Below are 15,625 nucleotides of genomic sequence, written 5' to 3'. Positions count from 1 at the left end.
CCATCTTAAACACTTCCATGGATGGTGACTCCATCACCTCCCTGAGCAGGCCATTCCAATGCCTGACAACACTTTCAGTAAAGAAATTCCTCCTCATATCCAACTTGAACCTCCTCTGGCACAAATATGATCTGTCACAATGATTCAGTGAAGACAGTAGTGCCTTATAATTAGCTGATTTCAGTGGTTATGCATGCAGGAGAAGGGTAGGCCCATCTTTACAGACTTCTTGCCCTGTTTCACTGACACACAGCTCAATAATTCAACATCATTGCAGAAAAACTTAATGCAACAACAGTAGACACGTATCCTGCTGCCTACAGCCAATGCTGTCTCAGCCTTCCATCACCTCTGTAGTTTGACATTACTGAAGGAATACAAAAGGTCATCTTTCTGCTGCAAGTTATTCCTTGCATGTCTAAATTCCCAAGCAGTGACAATTTCTGCTTCTTCCGGTTAGAATTTTATTCCAAAAACCTACTGTAGACATCTTGATTAGTCTAATACTTATAACTGTGCAATAATATTTCAATTGACTTTACAATAATAATGAGAATTATCATTTTGGATATTTTTTCCCTCCATATCTGCACCAAATAGGACATAGATAATATAGGTAATCATTTGCAAGATGGCCAGGGCTTCCGTATTCCCTATTATTCTGGCTCTGAACTTACACCCATGTCATGGTTTGACATGACAGACTTTTCTGGTAAGGGAGAAGGGGCTGTAAGAAGTTGCTTGAAACTCTCCCCAGCTCTGAGCCAGACCAACTGCTGGGGCTGAGCCAATTAGGCACCTCCATGATTACTGTTTAAGAAGAAGCCGGAAGAGGAGGCTTCTTCCTGTTTCTTCCTTCTTCCGCCCTTCTTTTTCCGGCCGGTGGTGGTGCAAGGAGTGGGAAGAGAGAGAGAGAAGCAACCATGCGGACCTCAAGGTCAGTAAGGCAAGAGAGGAGGAGGTATGCCAGAGCAGAGACTCCCTTGCACCCTGTGGAAAGGACTGGTGAAGCAGTGAGCCCTCCCTGCTCTTGTCTCAATCCACAACATCCTTGGTTGTCTTTTTTCCTCCCATCTTGCTAGACCTCTGCCATCCTAATGAGGGTTGGAGTGGATGGGGGGCACTGAGCGAGAGACTGTCGTGGTGCTTCATTGCGGATTGGGCAAAACCATGACAACCCACCACATTCTTAGCTTATCAGAATGACTTGGTGAATGACATGAAAGCTGGTGGGTTTTGTGTTCATAGATACAATGCCAAATGTATTTCATTTTTTTTTGCTTACTACCCACAGTTGTTAGAAGCAAGTGTGTTGAAGCTTTCACAACTGCAGGCTTTCAAATAACAACTGTTGTTCACATACTCAGAGAGAAATAGAGGGTTCCCTATGGCAATAAGGCAGTTATTCCAATGAAGAACATTGTAGTATTTTTATGCATTTCTTCTTTTAGTTCAAACCAGCCTGGAAACAGGATTGGTGTCAGTCCTTCCTTCTGATATCTTGATATGAGTTACTGAAATGATAAACAGTAAATGTAGCCATAAACGTGCAGATTTGGGTTAAAAAAATAAAGCATTCAAGTATTTCCATTTTACAGTAAGTCTCCGTCATTTTGAAACAACAGCAAAAAAAGTAGGATCAACTTTAATAGGAACAATAGAAAGGTATATTATTAAATGATAGTTATACTGCAACCTCTATACAGCACATCCAAGGTACAGGAAGGGAAGCTAAAAATATTTCTAAGATGCATAACTGTGTATTGGATTATTTTAAGTGATTGGTTCTTGTCCAGAGCTACTTCAGTGTCATTCATGGTTCTCCAGATTAGCTCAGTAACAAGCCAAATTTGATTGCTGTGCAGTAAGACAGCATGACTCACACTTTATAATGAATGCTCTCACTGATTAATGGTTCATTGTACAGGGAAAGCCCACCAGGGAGTACATATCCTTTACCACAATATCTGGATATTAGTGAAACATAGTTGTATTTTCTGATTCCACTGATCTGATGCAGTTGCCAGTGTATAAATTGGCTTTTACCATGCATTTCCAGATATGAAGCTGGGTGGTGTTTTATTTGCCCTATCTACAGTTTCTACCCATGAAAGGGAGTGTATCATTTGACTCTATAAATAGCATATTAAATAAAGTGATTTCTTTTAAAAGAAAATCTAATGTTTAACAATGAAACTCTGTCTCTTGAAGTCATATTCCTTTTTTTTCTTTCCAGCGTAGGTTGAAAAAGAACCTATTAAAATAATGCAATTTAAGTTGCAAAATTCAGGAAATGCTCAGGTTACAGTTGATGCTGCTGCTTTTTCAGTTCCAGGCTTTTTTTCAGCATTCTATGTGGACAAGAGGAGAGTAAGATCATTGAAAGGCAGATTCAGCCACCCCATCTAAGGAAAAAATGGCAACAAGACATTGGTGATCTCTGCCACCAAAATGCTTTTACCAGCCACATCTTCATGGCTATACCTTATTAGTTCCCTGCTTAGTAAATCCCAACCCAGCATGATGAAAATCTATGTAAGGGTGTGTCTGCAAAATTAAACTTTCAAGTGAAGCCACAGCATCTGACATTGCTGTTTTTACATGCATTTATAAGTCACATGAATATTTTATTTTACCTAAGGATTTATTCATGGTGTACAATGTACCTCTGTGTATTGTGTACACATGTGTACTTCCACCACCTTACCTACTACTGATTTAAGAGGAATCTTCATCTGGTAAGGTTTGATATGTTTTTTGTTTGCTCATGAGATGATGACCATGGTAGTTTTCAGGTGTAGATTATAGTTGCATACTGTACACAACTGAAGATTGTCCCTGGACGGGTTCCTGTGTGACTCACTCTAGGTGGTCCTGCTTTGGTAGGGGGTTGGACTGAATGATCTTTCGAGGTCCCTTCCAACCCTTAAGATTCTGTGATTGTCTGTCCAGGAATCTATGTTGTCACCAAATCAAAAACCTGACCTATTTCTCTCTGCCTTTCTCGTTAAAGTCTAAACCAGCCTGTGGATTTGCCCTGGAACAGGAGGGCATTAAGGGAGATGGAAAAGCTCCTGGGTTGAGATAAAGAGAGCATCACTTACCTGTTAATCATCATGGCCAAAGCAGACTGGACTTAGGGAAAAGTAACATAATTTATTGACAGTGAAGATGGATTTGGGTAATGAGAAACAAAGACAAAAAATAAAACCACATCTTCCCACTACCCCCCCTGCTTCCCAGACAGGGCTTCAGCACTTCACTCCTGACTTCCTCCTCTCTATGAGAAGCGCAGGGGGATGAGGAATTGAGGGGCCATGCTCAGTCCATAACAGTTCTCTGCTGCTTGTCCTTGTCACACTTTTCCCTGCTATGGCATGAACCCTTCCACAAGCTGCAGGGAAACCCCTGCCCCACTGGAACCTGTCCCAGGGCCTCTCTGCAAGGAGCCTGGATAGAATCTTGTCAGTGCTGTCAGTGGCATATGGGAACCCATGAATTATTGATGTCAGGTTTCCTACTATGTTCCCAAAAGGCTGGTAATATTTTTCCTGTTCATCTGTCTATGATTGCCTAAGATTTTAATTTGATTCTCTTAGGAGTGTGTACATTCTCTGACTTACAGAATCTCATTTGTATTTTGGTGACACTGATAGGAAATACTGTTTCTGTTGTGGAAACTGAATGCAGCCAATTTACCTTTGTGTTGTAGTTACTCAGCTATGGTGTACTTTGTTAAGCAGCTTAATTTTTATTTCTTTCTTCTCATGTTTGCTTTAATTTTCCTTTTGTTTTTAATGCTAAGCTCCCAGGAGTGTGGATTTAAAAGGTTATCAGGCAGCTTATTTTATGAGGAAAAATGAAAAGAATTGAGGTAGCATTTCCAGAGAAGAGAAGCCAGAGCAGAAGCAAAGGTACAGTGGTCATCATCATGTGAGATAAGGCTTTTATTAAAGAGAACTGATGGGATAATGAGGATTTTTTGTCCATGCTGTATAGTACAGGAAACACTAAGTTTAAATGTGTTTTAGTAAACATTAAAGCAAGTTTTCTACTGAAAGGCTGGTGGAACCCTGAGGGGAAAGAGATGGCCAAGGGAGGCTGCAGCAAGGGAAGCTGTGAAGGACCAGTTATGTGTATTAAATATACAGAATGACTTAGGGGGAAAAAAAAGCCTACTTTGTCTAGAGATTTGGTCATGGTCTAAGGACTTGGATGCCCATTTCAGCCTTGTTTTCTGTAACTCTACAGTACTGGTAGGTGTCTTACACTTGAAGACCAAGCTAAATTAGAAGCATCTCTGAGCAGATGAACTGTTGCAAATGCAGGCCTTGGCTATGTTGGTGTTTGCTGTTGAAACACTTGCTGATTTATGTATAATTATTTTCATACAGCTACCTTTGGTACAGTAGCTTCTCTGTTGCTTTTGGAAGCTTATTATGTGTTTCCTTTCTATGTGATGTTTCTTATATAAATGTGTAATGAAAACATATTGAAACAGATAATGTTAGCTCATATGGACAACACTGTGCTGTGGATTCACAGAATCACAGAATGGTAGGGGGAAGGTGCAGTATGGAAATAAGAGCCTCCATGGCTGCAGCCAGAGGTCTTCAAGGTGGTGTTTGTGTCTTCCCAGTCAGGCCCAGTAACTATGGGGAGCAGGTGAGTCCTTTTCATTTGTCAGGTGAAGAGAGGAATCTAAATAGACCTCAAATGACAATTACTTGCAGAGCTGGGAACAGGACCAAGGAGTTCTTGATTGCTAGTCTGGTTTAGTTTGCTGGTTTGGGCTTTTTGTTTATGAAACAGTTGATTCAGCGGAGTCTCTCTTCTGGGGGTCAGACAGCCCTGGAGGAGCAAAGCAGACAAATAGGCTTTTTTCCAGGAAGCTTCTTTGCAACTGCAGAGAAAGCAATCCTGCAGCAAGGGAGCTACTCTCAGCCGATATGTCTGAAAGGATTTAGCAGACGTCTCATTCACAACTCTGGTGTTTTTTCCCACCTCAATGCAGTCTTAGGGAGGCAGTTCTTTGCACCTCATGTTGCTGCAGTTCCACCTGTCTCCCTGGAGAGCTGCCCTGATGCGGGCACCATGGCTCTCTGCTGCCCAGAGTGCTTGCGAGGGCAGTAGGACCGCTTCATGTGTCCTTACTCACATCCCTGAATCCTGTGGCCCCTCTTATTCCTTTGCACAATTTTCATCTGTACTTCACAGGGTATGGAGTTGACAGCAAGGAATGTTGCACTCCAGTGTTTTCTGCAATCACAGCTCTACAAAATGAACTATTAAGCCATTTGTAATTTTTTTTTAGGTAAATTGCAATACTATTTTGATACTGTAATTAATAATTTAGTAAAAAAGAAAATTAGGTTGTTTGAAAGTAAGATAATAGAATGGATATGTATCTGTACATGTTTTTTCTCTGGTACTTAACAAGAGAGTAGCAACTTTAATTGTATGTCACAAACTAGATTCCTTTGTTGCAAAAAATCATAGAATCGTAGAATGGTAGGGGTTGGAAGGGACCTCCAGAGATCATCTGGTCCAACCCCTCTGCAGAAGCAGAGTCACCTAGATCAGGTCACATAGGAACATGTCCAGGTGGATCTTGAAGACCTCCAAGGAAGGAGTCTCCACAACCCCTCTGGGCAGCCTGTGCCAGGGCTCCCTCACCTGAACAGGGAAATAGTTTTTTCTTATGTTTAAGTGGAACTTTTTGTGTTCCAGCTTCATCCCACTACCCTTTGTCCTGTTACTATCTACTATAGAAAAAAAGGATGTCCCAATCTCCTGACACCCACCCTTTAGATATTTATAAATGTTAATAAGATCTCTCCTCAGTCTCCTCTTCTCCAGACTAAACAGCCCCAGTTCCCACAGCCTTTCCTCATATGAAAGATGTTCCATACCCCTGATCATCTTGGTGGCCCTGCACTGGACTCTGTCCAGCTCTTCCCTGTCCCTCTTGAGCTGAGGAGCCCAGAATTGGGAAAATAGAATTCAAAAGTCCTTTTAGATTGATGTATAGGAGTCATATATAAGTTTTACATAGTATAGTTGTGATAGGAGGAGACAGGTATATCATCTGAGTTTTAAAGATTAATCTCATATAGTGTATGTATCTGGAGCCAAGGATGTTACCAGAGCCAAAGATTTGGTATTTGCCACTTTCAGTGATTTGCTTACAAAAAGTGAGCCAAATGAAAATGTTTAATTTCTTTAATTAAGATTCTAGATAATCTCATCCTTCAATATAGAAAATAATCTATCCTGAGATTTAGGGACATTTATCAGGAATAACTGACCTTTTTATGAATAATTTTTGTTTTCATGTTTTTGTCTTCCAAATATTTACCAATGTCCTGAGCTTCATAAAAACTTTTGGAAATAGCTTCCCAACTGGGTTGAATGAATATTCTTACACAACACTTGGCTTCAGAGCCAAAGCTTTGTAGAATGTCATCTTCCCTTCTTTTAGAGCCCTTATTTCCATAGTAAACTAGTGTGAAGGTGCTTGCTCTGGGTATTGAACTTTATATTCTATTTTGCCAACTCCCCTTTCCCACTCCTTACAAACTTCTTATTTCTTCCAGAAAAAGTTACATCTTATAAAAACATGAGCTTTGAAAAACAGAATGGAGCTGAGGCAGGAGTTTTGCCATTGACGTGACTGGCGAGTGCTGTGCCCATATGACCCCTATGAATATCCCCACTGCTCTTAAGGAGACTCATCCAGCTGGCAGCCTGTGGGCCAGTTCTCTTCCACAGAATATTTTTGACAGCTCCCACATGAATGTGATCTTAGCCTAACTCGCCTGAGCACCCTGCCAGCTGCCTCTCTGCTCTTTTACTTCTAGAACGGGGCACAACTTGCCTGCAGAGATACGCCTATAGTGACATTTAAACAGAAATGCTACACTATAGCTTTGCCTTCAGGAAGAGAAATGTTTCACAGTCACCACCAGTTTGCTCTTGAAAAAATAATACTAGAAATTCTTTTAAGTACTAAGAATCTTTAAGTTTTTTTGGTAACAAGTCTCAAAAATGGTTAAAAAACTGTTTTGCTGTTTTTCCTCAAAAATACTCTGATATAATGATATCAAAGTCACCTTCTAGACTAGAACAAAGGCAAAGTTAGTTACATAGCTTGGAAATATAATACATATTAAATGATTGTGCACATTAGAAAGTCAACACTAGATGTTTTATATTTCTCTCATGTGTCATTTGATGGTTTTCTGTTTGCAAAACGTTTCACGATTCATTGCTTTCGTGGCATTGTAATTTCATGTTGGACATTGCCGTTGAAATACTGTGCAAAAATTACAGCTCTAAATGATTTCAATCCTCTCCAAATGTACTGTGGCGAATATTTTGGAGCAAAACTAGGAGGTGATTTCATATTTTGTTTTGTAATTAATTTAGAACTAGTTTTAGTTTTAAATAATAATATATTAATTCTGTATTACAAACGCATGCTCTACAACTCTTTTTTTACTTAAATTAGTGTTGTTATACACATATGATTTCTGATGTGTATCAAGTTTCTAATAACAAAATAACTGTTTTCTTTCTCCATAACCTGCAGAAACTATGCCTGTTCCAGACCAGCCCTCGTCTTCTGACAAGACAAGTTCCTTTAGTCCCGTGTTGAACACATCCAACGGCGATGGCTCTGAAACTGAGACAACCTCTGCCATTCTAGCTTCGGTTAAAGAACAGGTATGCAAGTGCTGCATCTGCAGGGTTAAAAGCAACAATATGACTGAGTGTTTTTTTACAAAGCTTTAATAGATGGTATCTGAACAATTTTTCACAAGTACATGTTGCAAAGAATGTTAAATATTTCCTTATGTCTTGCTATACTTCCATGTGCTGTCCTACAGTAAATTGATGTATGATTTAATGTTTTAATTGTTTGTTTTATTCTCCATTTTCACTCTTTACTGGGAATGATGGTTTCCTCTTCTTGTTGGCAATCTGCATGTGGAGTTACAGCAGATAGACATGGCATAGAGGAACTATAGATAAATGAGTAGTTGTGGAGAAGATGTGTTAGCCTACACTTTTCAGTTAAAATAAACAAATTAAAAACTTAGGATTCATATTTAGCATACACGTTTCAGATTTGTTGTTTTGGTGAGTTGGTTTAATTTGTGTAAAAAGCTCATTGCAAGATTATTTTAGGGCAAAAATGGGTAGGAACAGAGGCTGATTAAAACCAAAAATGTTAGAAAGTTTTGAAAGGAAAGTGTTTAGTGTAGTTTTTCTGTTCGATGGTAATAAGACAGGTTTGGATATTTTAATGTAAAATGATGGTCAGCATTCTAGTTCATGAAAGCATCTGGTTTCTGTCTCTATCTTGTTTGGCTCAACAGCAGCAACAGGTATCCCAAAGAGGGAAAGTACAGAATAGCTCTTTTACACACCTTTTTCCTTGCTGAAAGTGTCTAAATTGATTCTCTGGTTTTAGTGGTCATTCTCTGCTTAAGATATTGAGTACTTCTTTAGTAAAAATAATACATGAATTCAGCTTATCATATCTATCAACACTGGAGTAACAGCTGTTGAGTCATTGGATTTTTACAAACAATATGACCTTGCTTTTCAATTTTTTATTTCTGATAGCTACCAGTTATGTCTTTTGGGTATTAAAGATTATCTATATTTTCTGATTCTGAAAAGAGGAGTGCAAGAAAGTTTGTAATGTGGAGTTTTGTCTTAAGATTTATGGCGCATTCTTGTACTGGAATTACCTATGGATTAGTTGTTTGCATATTCCCTTCCTGGACAATAACCTTACTTCAGTATATATCACTCTTTCAGTCTGTGTTACTCTATTATTTTGAATATGTATTTGAATTATTTGAGAAACTCTTACCTTTTTGAGTGTCTGATGTTGAGAAAATGTATGGGGAAGCTGCATAGGTAGAAGATATGTTGCATTTTCCTGTTCGAATGTGAAATAGTGTTGAATAGTGAGAAGTTCTCTGTTGTTGGGTTTTGTGGTGGTATTGCTTCTTTATACCTGGCCATGTGTTTTGCAACTGAACCTCTCACCCCCATAAATAAGTGGTTTGAGTAGTAGAGGGAATCAATGCTGAATTTGCTGGATGAAATGTAGTAAAATGTTAGCAAAGTTGTTTCTGGTTCCTGTGAACCACAGCAAAAAGGAGCCTGTAATGAAGGAGTTGTGCATTCCCTTATCACCAGGATCAGCCAAGCAAACTAACATAAGTTACTGCTGACTAGCAAGATAATCTCTTGAATTATTGTGGTACAGGGTACCAAAGTCTCTGCTCTGTGAAGTAAACTTCTTTCTTGACAAGTGATCTCTACTTAGTTTTAGAATCAAAAGCATAGCCAATTATTCAAAAGTACTGCTAATAAAATATGACTGAGTTCATAGTTATGATTTGATGAACCAAATGTTTTTTTCATCTGTGCTGATGCTTAAGCATCTTTACATTTTCTTGGAACACTGTGGCCACTTCATGTGGTGTTACTCCCCATTAAATACCTAGAACAGTGTCTTTGAGTGACTGTAACAGAGTAAACTCTGGGATTTAAGGCATTGATGACTGTAATAGGTGTTTGCAGTCCTTGAAAGGAGGGCACAGAGAAGTCATCAGAGATGTTGTATTTATTTTCTCTGCTTAAATGTCCTGTGTGAAACATAATTTATTCAGGAAATCTGAAGCTCTACTGTGCTTAGTTTGAAGGACATACATCTCTGTGCTCTCCGATTTTGAGGGACAGATTTATTTGGTACCAAAAAAAAAGTATTGGATTTAACAAATTGAGCTTAATATTGAGCTTGAGTGATGTTCATGGTGATCATGACTGGATTAGAAGATAGAGACATGCTTTTCAAGGTGAGAATTTCTGTCAACATAGAAATTGAAGCCTGTGTTTTATTGAAGAATTAGGTTGATTTTAGGAAATTCAAATCCTGAATGCCTTGCTTTACCATATAAGCCATTCCATGTATGTTTTACCTCTGGACAAGCATGCTGAATCACTTTCAAGTTTCAGACTTCTGAGATCCAATTCAGGAGAAGTGATGCATAAAGAAAATTAATCCTACTTTTGTTCTATTTTCTTTTTGCATTGCTGATGGCTTTCTTAAGGTCAGTGGACACTGGGGAGATCAAAGTCATATACTGCATGTCGAAGAAATCATGAGATGCCAGGCAGTGAGCTTTGATGTGTTTTCAAGTTGTCCTCATGAAGAAGAAGGGTTGTTAACTTCTGTTAAAGTGAAAACAGTTGGGAGTTTTTGTAGTTGTTTGTTTGTTTTTAGACAGTAGGAATCAAGTAGTGTAAAGAGAAGTCATCAAGTAATGTTAAACCCTCAGACAAATAGTTTCCGTTTTCCAGGCTGTATAAAATATGACTAAATATCTATATATGAGGAAGGATTATTTTCTTTTTATGATATACTGGCAAACACATTTGACTTAATGCTTTGTGGATTTTAGAAGGCTTAAGACCACTTCTCTTTTTTGGTTTGTCACATGCATTTGTATCTGTAAATATGGAAAAAAATTCTTCAGGAAACAAAGTGATATATCAGAACTCTATGAGAACATATGTGATAGAATATAACTGTTTCTTCTGAAAAAAAACATGATATGTTTCTAGTTAAGAATTTCTACCTGTGTAACAGATGGCTGAAAACATTAGGTGTTAAAAAATTCCAGGGAAGAGAGCTTTCAAAAATGCTATTTTAACGGCAGAAGTAGCTGCTGGAGAACCTTTCATGTAAACATGTAGTAAAGCTGATGCCTTTCCTGGAAGTCTTCAGTTGTATGTTGTTCACAGTCCTTTGGTTCTTGGCATCCAGAAATTGCTCTCTTGGAAGCTGAGGAGAAATGCAGTGATAGTCACTTAGCAGAGGCTTCTTTTGACAGTTTTGTTTAATAAAAGCACTTGGGAAACTTAAGATCAAATAATTTCTTAAGAGTGAGATCCATCTTGAACCACTGACAATTATATTCAGCTCAGAAATAGTATCATACACTCATTTTAGTTTGTGACTCTAGTGTCCTTTTCCAACTTACTGGTAGCTTGTTTCAGAGAACAGCTCCTTCCTGTTCAGAAAAGTTCTGAAAAAAACAAGTTGTCTATTGTGTAATATTTTTCTTGAAATATTAAATATCTCCTTTTTATATCTACCTATTTCAAATAAAGATGCTTGTTGCCTGTTTTCATTTCCCCTTCTCTCTAGAGAACGCTTGGGTTCTAAGACTTTTGGAATATTACACTGTTTAAATCAATGACTGATTGATTGATTGATTAATAAGTTCTTTAAATTACAGTGATGTTCCAGGGAAATCAGAAGTCTTTGGCTTTGAGGTGGTTACAGATAGCTCAAGACAACCAAATCCAAACCAAGGAGGAATGTATCATCTTCAGGGTTAAAAAAATTCTGGCTTTACAAGACATATTTTTTTCTAGAGGAATTTCTGTTATTTATAAATACTTTCCACTTTCCTGTGACAAAGCCATCCCTTTGTCAAGAAACTGTGGTAAAACAAGACTAAAACCACCACATACAGAGTGATAATGACTAAGCACTGTCATGTGTGTCAGTATTAAGGAAGGTACAGGACTTAAGTGAATCTGTATGTTGATAGAGTTATGTGTGTCATGCACTTCTTATATATGTATATTTAAGTAAAACTACAGATAAAAAATGGCAGTAGACGTTGAAAGACTTTCTTGCATTTCTTGGCTCTACCAGCTTGTTTCTCCCATGTCTTAATTTTGTGATTGCAGTTTGGAGAACAAAATCACATGTCTGCTGGGTGTTTCAATTCAAACTAGTTTTGAAGATTTTAAAGCCAGAAGAGACTTGTGAAATCATCTAGTCTGCCCAGACACAACATACAGTCATCCAGATATTGGGCCCCAAACCTGATTGCAGAATGACTTTTGCAACTGACATAATGCTTGCCATAATGTAGCATATGATCTTCAATAAAACTAAATGTCCTTCTTGCTTTACAGGAACCAGTAATTACTCTATTAACGTAAAGTATTCTGTAACTTCATAAGTTACGTGGGTTCAATTATGATATATTATGATATATTCATGTCCTGCTTGCCTTCAAACGTCAGGCTCTATCTCTGCTTTTAAAAGTTTTTAGCAACTCTATTTCAGAGCCTTGCTAATTATATTCAATCAATATATATTTTGCTCATCATCTCTCTTGGTAGCATGTCAATATATGCACTTCCTTAGTTCTAGAACTCCCTTGTTTCCAATGAAATTTTAAAGTGTTCCAGAGAGACATTCCTCTTCCTTTTTGCTCTCTTTTATTTTCATTAATATATTGATTTTAAATTCGAACTGGACTTGACTGTAGGATGTGTCAGTTACTACACTTCTAAGTTGCTGGATGGATCAACATGTTATTGAAATCTGAAGCTTTGTGAATGCAGCTTGTGCTTTCCAGGTACATGCTCAAGTTGCTGGGAAGTGTTTTATGAGGTGTACAATTCTGCTACTGGAAATGAGAAGCTGAATGGAGACATTTTGAAGAGTTTCATCACGGTGGCTGTTGAAGAAGGAAATAAATTAATACTCTTAGGTATATGCCTTGCTCTATTGGATTCTCAAGTGCCTGATTTAGTGTGGGGCTTGTTTCACATATACCTCTTTGGAGCAGCTGTGAGTGTATTCACATTGTGTGTCTTGGGAAATGTCAGTTTACAAGAATGCAAACCTACACAAATAATTCCTATTTAGAACTCTGTATCCTCCTAAGTCATAACAAAGATGCAGTAACCATAGTAGATGCAGTATGAAAACACTACAAATTACTTCACTGATAAAAGGATGTGATGATAGTCCAAAATATGTATTTTTAGGATTGTTTGAAGTGACCTTGGGGTGGAAGGGCTTCTATGAAGATTTAGCCTAATAGAAAGTTACTGAGAAAATATATCCTCCCAGTAAAACTGTCTTTGAAGAGAGGAAAGAAAATGCCAGTTAGCAGGGGAAAGAAAAGAGTTAAATGTGATGCTATTTTGATTTAATGTTCAAAAATTAGTAGTTCAAAGCCAAGAATTTCGCAGAAGCTGGGTAGAAAGCCACTTAGTGACAGCTCAGTGCAGTGCTTGTTTAAAACACTGTTGAAAACCATCACAAAGAAAGGCAAAATATCCTGTCTTACCACGAAGCCAGTACATGAACATGCTTTTGCTGATCCATGAGCGCTTCTGCCTTACTTCTTTTTTTTACCATGAGAGGAAGACTTTAAAGTTTTGAATAATGCCACCCTAACAAAGCAATAATGTTGATCTCAATGTCAATAGAGTTTAAATATTAGTATTTTAAGTTTCAAACAATTTTACATATTATATTTGTAACATCTTCATGTCATTGATTTCTTTTTTTCTCTGGTGTCATTTATTGGAGCTTTTAAAAATGTGAAATATGTTCACACCTAAACCCATGTCTTTTAAACCAACACAGTGGAATGGATGCTCAGTCTCACAAGTGTGTTTCTTTATAGCTTCTGGTCCTGAGACTTAGCTGTCTTACCTTGTTTTCATCAATTTTCTCTTTCTGTACTTGAAGTAAACAATATCCACCAATAGTAATTATCATTTGCATAGAAAATATATGAGACTGTGAGGCCCATGTCTTAGGAAACCCACATGCCTATTCTACAGAGAGAAGAAAGTGCTGTCAAAAGAACAAACTGCGAACACTTCAGTTAGTAATTGTTTTTATTTCTTATGTCTTCTCTGGAAATGAAAGAAGAATACTAAAAGCACTTTCCAGCTTCCATAGTGACCCTTCTCCTGTAACTTGCCAGTACTTTTCATGCAGCTTGCTCTCCCAACTTCAACTTTGAAAGGGATTTTTGAAGGAGATTTTTTTTACATTGTTTCAGCAATTTTCCTTCCCTTTATGTCATTCTGAAAACTTGAATACTTCTTTTGTGTTTTCCCATCTGTTTCTGTGTGTTTTCTCACATAATAGCATTTACTACTTCTGATGCATTTAGTGAAAAATGGAACTGTATCTTTCCCTGGGTAATTGAAATCTTTTGTATTCATAGAAAAAAAACTACTGAATGGTTAGTTGAATGCTCTGCATGTTACACTTAGAGAAAATATGCTACAATTCTGTTTATCCCCAAACAAGAAAACTAGAACTCAGCAAATGCTAAGTTTAAACTCAAGTCTACACCTGAGAGTTAAGGTACCTTACAGCCCAAATAAACTTGACTTTGACTATGAGATTCATAGTCATGCTAACACTAAACCAGTCTAATATCACAGAATAAATTGATTTTAGCAGCGTGTAGCATGTACTTGTCTTTTTTTACTCCTCTGTGGGGAAAATAAAGTATTTGTCTCTGACATTTCTGGTGACAGAAGTTTACTCTGTGGTTGCTTCTGACGAGAACTTTTCCAGTGTGAAGCAATTAAAAGGCCATAAAAGAAATTAATCTTCAAAAAAGATGTGAAGATCCATAGTAAAAGTCTGCTTGAAATATTTGCTGAATTCTTTCTTCTTTCCCTCAAGGTTAGCATTGCATTTTGGGTAGAACATCACATAACATACATAACCTGTAACATGTTTAACAGTGGAGTCAGGCTTTTTGTGTGGATTTACAGCTGTTCTTTAATATATATCTTTTCCTTTTCTGTGCAAACAGCAAAGTCCTGAGGTCCAAAGAATTTTAGTTTTTAAAAGCTTTCATTAGAAGATTTTTGGTTTTGGTTTTCAGGGTTTTTTTGGTTGGTTGGTTGGTTGGCTTGTTTGTGCAGATTTCTTCTTTTGTTTTTGCTTTTCACTGTGGGGTTTATTTATTTGTTTTAATTTAAGGAGTCAATATGGGGGTATAATAGCAGGTTAAATTTTGAAACATCTTTTTAGAGAACTTCTGGAGAGAGTCAGTGCAGGACTACCACAATGATCAAAGGACTGGAACATCTTTTATACGAGGAAAGGCTGTAGGAACTGGGACTGTTTAGTCTAGAAAAGAGAAGACTAAGGGGGGATCTTATTCATATTTACAAATATCTAAAGGGTGGGTGTCAGGAGGTTATGACATCCCTTTTTTCCATTGTATCTAGCAACAGGACAAGGGGTAACGGGATGAAGCTGGAACATAAAAGTTCCATTTAAATATAAGACAAATTTCACTGTTGAGGTGAGGGAGCCCTGGCACAGGCTGCCCAGAGGGGTTGTGGAGTCTCCTTGGAGGTCTTCAAGACCCACTTGGACATGTTGCTATGCGACCTGATCTAGGTGGACCTGCTTCTGCAGGGGGGTTGGACTAGATGATCTCTAAAGATCTCTTCCAATCCTACCATTCTATGATTCTATGTTATCCTTTCTTGTGTTGAGACCTTATTATAGTGCAATCCTCTCTGATTGTGTTCTTTTGTATATTTCACATGTGGAGAACTTTCTGTGTAGTACAAAGTTTATTGAATTTGATGCTACTTTCATTTACAGAGGATTTTGATTTAGCACAGAGACACAATAATGCACTCAAATCACAATATAATAAGAATTACAGTTAGTGGTGTATAACAATTGTACTATGCAATTGACACAAGAGAAATGTGAATCTCATTATCTAGAATGTGCTCA

General features: G+C 37.7%; 1 protein-coding gene across 1 annotated transcript in view; it reads left to right on the top strand.

Moving 5' to 3' along the window:
• The first annotated feature begins 7,596 nt into the window (after positions 1-7,596).
• Positions 7,597-15,625, top strand: part of CTNND2 (catenin delta 2) — a 496,550-nt gene continuing 488,521 nt past the window's right edge. The window contains exon 1 of the mRNA XM_061994768.1: positions 7,597-7,725. Coding sequence (XP_061850752.1) covers positions 7,597-7,725 — 129 coding nt within the window. The remainder of the gene's footprint in view (positions 7,726-15,625) is intronic.

This window comes from Colius striatus, chromosome 4 (assembly GCF_028858725.1).
Source record: "Colius striatus isolate bColStr4 chromosome 4, bColStr4.1.hap1, whole genome shotgun sequence".
NCBI lineage: Eukaryota > Metazoa > Chordata > Aves > Coliiformes > Coliidae > Colius > Colius striatus.
Note: the sequence above shows the minus strand (reverse complement) of the source record. Positions and strands in the feature narration are given on the sequence as shown.